The sequence below is a fragment of the Sycon ciliatum genome, chromosome 1, assembly GCF_964019385.1.
Source record: "Sycon ciliatum chromosome 1, ocSycCili1.1, whole genome shotgun sequence".
NCBI lineage: Eukaryota > Metazoa > Porifera > Calcarea > Leucosolenida > Sycettidae > Sycon > Sycon ciliatum.
The window spans coordinates 65,368,237-65,376,192 of record NC_088643.1 but is presented as its reverse complement, the minus strand read 5'-3'; the positions used below and the strand labels follow the sequence as shown (position 1 = coordinate 65,376,192).

Here is a 7,956-nt window from a genome sequence, read left to right as displayed (position 1 = left end):
GGTTCAAACAGGGACATGTAGTCAAGCCCGGACTCAAGGGTTCGCTATAATCACGAAATTCGCTATATGCGAGTTGTGGAGCTGCATGCTGTGTTGACTCGCTTGACCGACCGTGTCATGGCATAATTATTGTTTCTCAGTTATGGGATGGAGTAGTTGAGCGTGACATTGCCTTACCACGAATGAAAAATACTAGTAGTCCAGGATGAGCAGTGGGCCTGGAGCGGAGGGCTATGGCTCTTTGCCTGGCACGGATAGTTCACAGGCTACATCAGCATTGATCGTGGAGCCCAGTGACGGAGTTCCTGGCAACTATCAGCAGCTACATAACGAGCACTCGAATGTCGGGGGCGAACAGTTTGGCAGCTCTGCTGCTGCAGCTGTCGTCAATCCTACTAGTACTACGCCCCTTTCCGTGCAGAACGATGCTACAGAACATGGGCAACAGAAACACAGTGCTGGGACAAGCGGCACGACAGGTTCCGGCTTTGGTGCTGCCAGCGACGGTGCGCTAAAGTTCATTCTTCTGGTAAGAAGAGGGGAGTTTTTGTTCTGCCAATCCTCTATGTACGTGTGCCTAACTTTGTTTTCTTTGTTCAAGCCATTACTCAGTCTGAACACTCACACATGCCACCGCCCCCGGCCCGGGACTCTTTGCTCCGGAAGGCTCTCAACATTCACCAAATTTTCGGGCCTGCCCCCCCCCCCCCCCCCCTGGGCCCTGCATCCTGAGTGTTAGGTTTGATATTTTTTGCATGTAGATGCATGTAGGTATACCATGCACCCATGGCATGTTGGCAACACCGGCATAGAACAGGTCACATTGACTGGGCTCGGCAATAATGCTCCTGCCGTCCTGGACCACTGCAATCTCTCGCTATGCCCGCCGGGTCACACCATGTATTTGCGTGCACGGGGGGGGGGGGGGTTGTGGCATTTTAACATCACGTATCTATGGTGACGGTGGCATGGCAATTCAGAATCTCGTGTCACGGGGAGGGGGGGGGGGGGGGCTCGCTGACTTGCGCATCATGTCTCGGGTGTATTAACTGTATTTACGGTATGTGTTTCTGTTTCCCTGATTTTGAACACAGTTACAACATGACTATCGAATGTGCGGCATGGTGCTGCATGATGCACAGTTCAATGTGTCATGTGTCATGTAGCCTATTTGACCAAGTGCCGCAGGTTCATGCACTGCAGCTCCTTCATTGTAGATCCGTTGTCGACTGAAGTTCCAAGACCTGATAACAGTTACAGTTGCCCAGTGGTCATGTTTCTCCTGAACAGTGTTCAGGGAGGGGGGGGGGGGTATTTGTTTGCGGTCCCAGGATGGGCATGTACTAGTATTGCACTGAAGTGCAGACATTCTACATGACTGTACGCGTACTTGTCTATCGAACCCGAGTCCTTTCTTTTGCTCTGTTCTCTCTTTGTTGACTGGTTGGTAGGTGTTCGTCATCGTGCTCTTCTTGTTCGGTAACTGGTAAGTTAGTATGAGTGTGATAAGTTGCCGGCAAGTGGTCGAATGGAGGCATACCGTATACATAGCATGTGTGCCGGGAGGACACACTGACGGTTACTGTTCTCCTCTAAACCTGTTACCAGTCAAGCAAGGTGTAGACCCCTAGAGTAGACCCCTACTTGCTATGACTGCAGCCAGCGCAGGACTCAGCCCCAGCACTACTACCCGCAATCAAGCGAGGCGGCTTGCATAATGTACACTACAGCCATGCCACGGGTACTGGGTATTATGTAGGCGGTCAGCAGGACTTGAACCCGGCTGAGCCGGTATTGCATCCGTAACTTACATTCTTTTAATGTTCACCCTTACTACCGTGGAGGAATACAGCGGGTAGGAATTTCCTTGGCCCGCCGGCGAATGGGATACTACAGTACCGTGTTGACTGTGATTCTTTCAAGCTCAGTAGCAAGTCAAAGTAACTCAGTAGCAAGACAAAGTAATGGCCACATGTCTATGTCATTGTGTTGTGTACGCAATGCTGTATGTTGTCTATGTGTTGTGTTAGTAGGTCAAATGTGTATGTGTTGTGTTTGCATTGCTGCATGTTGGCGGTAGGGCAAATGACGAGCCCTTGGTCAGGAGTGGTCCAGCGGCCAATGCTTCCCGGCGCCGTGCGGACTGGGCCAGCCTGCCAAGCTCTTACTACTTCTCGCTCTACTTCTGCGTGTCGCTTGGCCTCCTGACGCTGATGACACAGCGCTACGCACCGGCACTGCTAGTGAGTTGAATAGACCGTAGTCTAAGTCACGGCCTCTGTGAGGCGGGAATTTGGAGCCAGTGTCCACAGGATGTCCTGTCTTTTCTTTTGCACAGCGCCGGGCATTCTCCTTGATCCCAATGTGCGTCTGGGCCAATGGACAGAAGCCATTGTGCAGCCGTTGTAAAGTTAGAAGGCTGAGGCATACACGTTGGCACAGGCCTCAGAGTGACGATGGTAGCACAGTTTTCATCTATGGTATATGCAAGCCTTGCTTGATAGTTTAACATGCTATTACGATGACAGCATGTCACAAGGCGGAGGACACGCTGTATGGAAAACAGCGTTCCATCCAGTTTATGGTTGCAGTCAGGAACACTGTTTTCCATAACAGTTATACTGAGCCGGTGTCCTCCGCCTTGTAACATGCTGTCGTCGTAAACCATTTTTGATCTATCTACCCCTCTCTTCTTTGAGACTCTGTCTCCAACCTTGCGTCACACCTGTACTCGGTTCTGTGTGTAGCTTGCCTTGTTCAGCACGCTAGCTATACTGCAAGATTGGGTCATGTTTGCCTTCTACTGGCCAGCTATATCTGACAATCTGGCGAGTAACGACCTGACAGCACGTAAGTCTGCGCTGAACAAACTGTACCGCCCTCCACACAACGTTAATAGTTGTGTGTAGTCGAGTGCTGGAGTAGCTGTTCGCCAAGTTCATAGATCATCGGCATTGCATGCAGTTGCTCGCCCTGGTAGGAAGTGAGTAGGTCTGACCTGGAGGCAGCACGACTGGTATGGTTTCAAAAAAAACTGCAGTTTGTGTGAGGTTGCATCTAAAAGTGCAAGCTGACACAAACTGCAGCTTTTTGAAAGTGCTTCAGTATCCCGACTGCTCAAAGTACACTGTCCCGGTCCTACATTGCTTGCTACATGTGGTGGATGCGTGCCGATCAGTGACAGGTGGCGATACTCCATTACTGATGCAAACAACAACCTATAGTCTGTTTCAAAAAGATTTACAATCAGGTTTGGGTCTTAAAAAGTATGAAGATAAGGGAAATTTGGACAACAAAGTACATAGAATGGCTTGTTAGGACACGGCAAATTGTTCTGTGAAGGTTTCGGAACAATTGGACCAACCGTTAAGGAGTTAGAATTTCGGCCAGGTTTCCGGCCTTTTCCCATGGTTTACAATTTGCCCAGGAAGCCAGTATCGATTTTTTTATCAAGTCATGGCCTTGGGAATGAGTCCGCGTCGATGTCGTTTTCGTCACACGATGAGTAAATTGCATCGCAGCTCAAAGAAACTATTTTGGTCACAAAACGGACCCATGCAGCTCGTCAACATTTACAACACTTTCGTTTCGACATGTCCTCTCTGACTCCATTATCGATACGAGGAAGAACTCGCCGTAAAGTTTGTTGTAAACCACAGACGTACATGACTGTGTCAACGTGAGTGAGTTGTCATTTTTCCTGCTTTCGCGCGGAATATTTCTTCGAGTTCACAGAGAGTTTTTCCAGGCAGCGCTTGAGTGCTCGTACGGTAAGACGCCAAACTCCGCGGGCGATCGCCAGGATTGTAAATCTTTTTGAAACGGACTGTAGTTCTATGAAGTCGGTCAAGAAAGTGCTGTTACTACCAGCGCGGGCACCGTACTAGCCTAGTATCTACATTGTAGCTTACAGTCTCCCAGTCCCACACGGATCATGTCATAATTTCAAGCCCGGAATGGGGAGGGATCATGTAACACTATACTTACAATGTGCCCAGACCTTGATCTGCTAGCTCAGCGGCTGCCGGGGCCAATGGGCCAGTGATCCGTACATGATACATGTACAGTATAGTACATGCAGTGTAGTCCACTGCTGCTCTGTCTGTGCATGTACCAGGCATGTACCAGGCTACTTTGACCATCAGTAGCGGCCACACTGCCATGCTGGTGTTCAACATGTATCCGGTGATCTGTTTTTTGTTTTGTTTTTGCAGATGGTAGGACCAGGCTGAGACTTAACAGAGCGTATCCTCACTTTGTCGCCAAGCATCGCAGTTTTGCCTCATTGTGCTCGCTCATGTTTTCACCCCAGTCCTGCATGGCCGGACCGTCCCCTGTCTGTATGATCCATACGATTGTGACACCATAATGGGATAGATTCGTTCAGACTTTCAATCACTCTGCATGCCTCAAAGCTACGGCCGCAAGTGGCCTTGTCCGCATTCGGCTGCATCCGCCTTTCTTCAGAGCACTTTGAAGCAGGAATATCAATACCGGATCTTTCTTTTCCAGGTCCACAGCGTTGTGTTCGGTTGGGGCTCGCTGAACCAAAATTGATACCAATTCCAAGAATACACAATGACAGTAGGAGCTGAGGGTTAGGATCTTGTTTGTTGTGAAGTGGTTCAAGTGGCCGTCACCGTATAGAGGGAGAATCTTTCAAGCTTTGACTGGCTGCAGGTAATCTGCCTGCAAGGTGCTCTCGGTTAAGGGAAGTGTCCGGATACGGGGTTCTATTCTATTGCTCTTTACGGGGGATAATGTAGAACACATTATTTTCGGTGTAACTTAAATTTCGGTAATTTCGGTAGAGAAACCAGGCACCTAACTTTAGACTACACCTAAATGACACTGGAGTATACACTGTACATGTGTGTGCAGGGCACGCCGCTGGTCCCGGCCTAATTCTACATAGTCATTACACATGCAACCTGGCAGGTCACTGACACCGACACTTTACTACACCTAAAATGACCTGATATACAGTAGCACATGTAGTACTGAGTACCGTATTATCTCTAATATAAGCACGGTCCTTTATTTTTTCAATGTACATCCGCCCCGTGCTATTATTGGAGACGTTCCTTTATTGGAGACTGTTCCATTATTATTTCAACCTCATTTCAGAGGCTTGTTGCCATGCCAAATTCATGTCAGACACACACATTTCAGGGTTTTTTCGCCGGTACAGATAATGAATTTACACAGTGTGCTTATAATGGAGACTGAGCACTTTATTTTTTGAATGCCGCCCCAAGGTGTTCTATTATTGGAGACGTGCTATTATTGGAGACTGTGCTTATATTAGAGATAATACGGTATGATAGTTCTTGAAGTAGTAGAGTAGTAGTCTGATAGTGTAGCTATTCTCTTGTACCTTCTTGCTATTATTCACTTGTAAAAATGTGGGGCTTTGAATAAATCATGGATATAGTATGATAGTTCTTGAAGTAGTATACACTATACAGTTGTGTAGAGTCTGACTGACTGTCTGCATGTATGGTGGTATGTACGTGTTGAAAGAAAGCCTTGACACAGCGTCTGACTCTCTGCGCAACCGTCCCGACATGCAGTGCCATGGTGTTGGCACACTTATCCAGGGTGAGCTGCATGCACTGCGCCTACATTGGATATGACCACCAGCACGATTGCACACGCACACTACAAATAGCACGGTGGAGCCATGCACTGCATCCTTTGTGAACATACCGGCGCACGGACGGATAATATTGATGTCTCCATTGTCTCTGTGTCTCAGTGTTCAATGTATTCACTGCAGTGACAGTAGAGCCACAACAAAATAGCATTGTTGTGAACTTCTGAGTTTGTTTTATCATTACAGTCAACTTCGCTAATAACGACTGCGGATATAACGACAGAATGTCCATGCCCCGCAGGCAGAGCAAAGTTCCATCCAACTGTAATACATATAATGAGACTTCGGGTATAACGACACTTCGCGAATAAGGACACTTTTTTGATGCCCCGCCGAATGTCGTTATGAACGAAGTTGACTGTACATTGTTGTGAACTTCTGAGATTGTTTAATTTTTTTTATTATTCACATAGACAAAGTAAATCTGTCTGACTGACTTTGTCTCTATGACGTTGTATGTTTGTTCACTAATATCGTTGATGTTTGCAGTACGTCATCGTACTTATTGGATTCTGTATGGCGTATCGACGTGGCTGGCTTCAGAATAGGCCAGGTAGGTGGTGATATCTATGCAGTGTACATGCATGCTTCGCTACAATCATGCCGCACATGTCGAGTACTGAGCTGATGTCCCCTGCAGGGCTCTCCAGCAGGTGAATGTGTGTATGTGTGCACGCGCGCGCGCGTGTGCGTGTGCATGTGTGCGTGTGTGTGTACTGTACATGTGTATATTATCATGGAGCGATACTCGTATGTGAAGTCTTCGTTCCCATTGAGAGGTGCTGGTGCTGGTGCACGTGCTGTGTTTCTGTTTACCTTCAGGTCTTTCACTGAGCTCGTTGTCTTACTCACACTTGCGAGGTCGCTCCAGTAGAGGTGGAAATCTCTACTGAGATAACTGCTGCCAGTGGTGATCCAGCCTATCTTGTTGATGTAGGAGAGGCAAGGCCAGACATGTACTTGGTCAAGGGACTAGAGACACCCAGGTGAAGATGGATGATATTGACATTGTATTCGTATGTTGATTACTTCAAAGTATTTGCTAGAGCCAGAAGTAGGTAAATGCCAAATGTGGCCGCCGTGACTGTCACACAACAGAGCATAATCAGCAGGACCGTGACACTTGCGTTAGCACTCTCTTCCCATGTCTCCCCTCCTCCCCCCCCCCCTCTCACTCCCTCTCCCCCCCCCCCCCCCCTCTCTCTCTCTCTCTGTCTCTCTCTGTCTGTCTGTCTGTCTGTCTGTCTGTCTGTCTGTCTGTCTGTCTGTCTGTCTTTCTGTCTGTCTCCCTCCCTCCCTCCCTCTCTCTCTCTCTCTCTCTCTCTCTCTCTCTCTCTCTCTCTCTCTCTCTCTCTCTCTCTCTCTCTCTCTCTCTCTCTCTCTCTCTCTCTCTCTCTCTCTCTCTCTCTCTCTCTCTCTCTCTCTCTCTCTCTGTCTCTCTCTCTCTGTCTCTCTGTCTCTCTCTGTATATTGCTGACATTGCTATTGCTCTATCTACTTGTCTTGCTCATTGATGCTCAACTGCATCATGGCTGCATCATGGCTGTGGGATGATGACGATGATCATTATGATGATGGCTGTGTGGATAGGTTTATTGAACTCGTGTTTTAGACTCTTCGCCCTCTATCTTCAGTCGGTTGATGTCGCTGGCGATGCACCTCTGTATTTTCTGAGATGTCGCTGCCAAGTTGTACTGGCTTGGCCAGTTTTTTGCTTACTATGTTGGTAGAGTATAATTATGTGCATTTTCGTGCCTGTTTCTGAATGATGACCACTAGGTATATATCTGAGACGGTGTGTACTTGTAGATGCTATGCAGAGTGTGTTTCACAGTGTGTTGCACAGTGTGTGTGCAAGTATACTATGAATGGGGCGATGAGCTGAGTAGTTTACATTGCAGTGGAACGAGTTGTGTTCGATTTGTGCACATCCCTTTCCTGCGAATCTGATCTGCTACGGTTATGTGTAGCCACACTTTAATTTCCACTGAGGTTAATGCTGGAAAAAAGAAGAAGAAGAAGAAGAAGAAGAAGAAGAAGAAAAGAAGACGCTGCTGGCATTCCCCGGACGAGCTGGAGAATACCGGGATATTAGCTTCTGGATTACCATGGATACGGAGCATATTGAATGTCTGTGCACACATACATGTAGGTGGGGTTGGTGGCTGTGTGACATTGAACTATGGTGGGGTTGGTGGCTGTGTGACATTGAACTATGGTGGGGTTGGTGGCTGTGTGACATTGAACCATGGTGGGCTTGGTGGCTGTGTGACATTGAACTATGGTGGGGTTGGTGGCTG

At 47.9% G+C, this 7,956-nt stretch overlaps 1 protein-coding gene across 1 annotated transcript; it reads left to right on the top strand.

Annotated features, from left to right (window-relative positions):
* The first annotated feature begins 118 nt into the window (after positions 1-118).
* Positions 119-7,447, top strand: LOC135804902 (uncharacterized). Its single transcript, XM_065318876.1, has 8 exons — positions 119-529; positions 1,452-1,486; positions 2,081-2,243; positions 2,748-2,850; positions 4,215-4,245; positions 5,574-5,601; positions 6,146-6,209; positions 6,479-7,447. The coding sequence occupies exons 1-8, from the start codon at positions 206-208 to the stop codon at positions 6,547-6,549; spliced, it is 819 nt and encodes a 272-aa protein (XP_065174948.1). The 5' UTR covers positions 119-205; the 3' UTR covers positions 6,550-7,447.
* The last annotated feature ends 509 nt before the right edge of the window (positions 7,448-7,956 follow it).

Excerpts from the sequence above, each read along its gene's own strand:
- LOC135804902 (XM_065318876.1), top strand. The coding sequence starts at position 206 with ATGAGCAGTGGGCCTGGAGCGGAGGGCTATGGCTCTTTGCCTGGCACG. Across the intron at positions 530-1,451 it reads CGCTAAAGTTCATTCTTCTG|GTGTTCGTCATCGTGCTCTT; the intron begins GTAAGAAGAGGG and ends ACTGGTTGGTAG. Across the intron at positions 4,246-5,573 it reads AGGCTGAGACTTAACAGAGC|TGCCATGGTGTTGGCACACT; the intron begins GTATCCTCACTT and ends CCCGACATGCAG.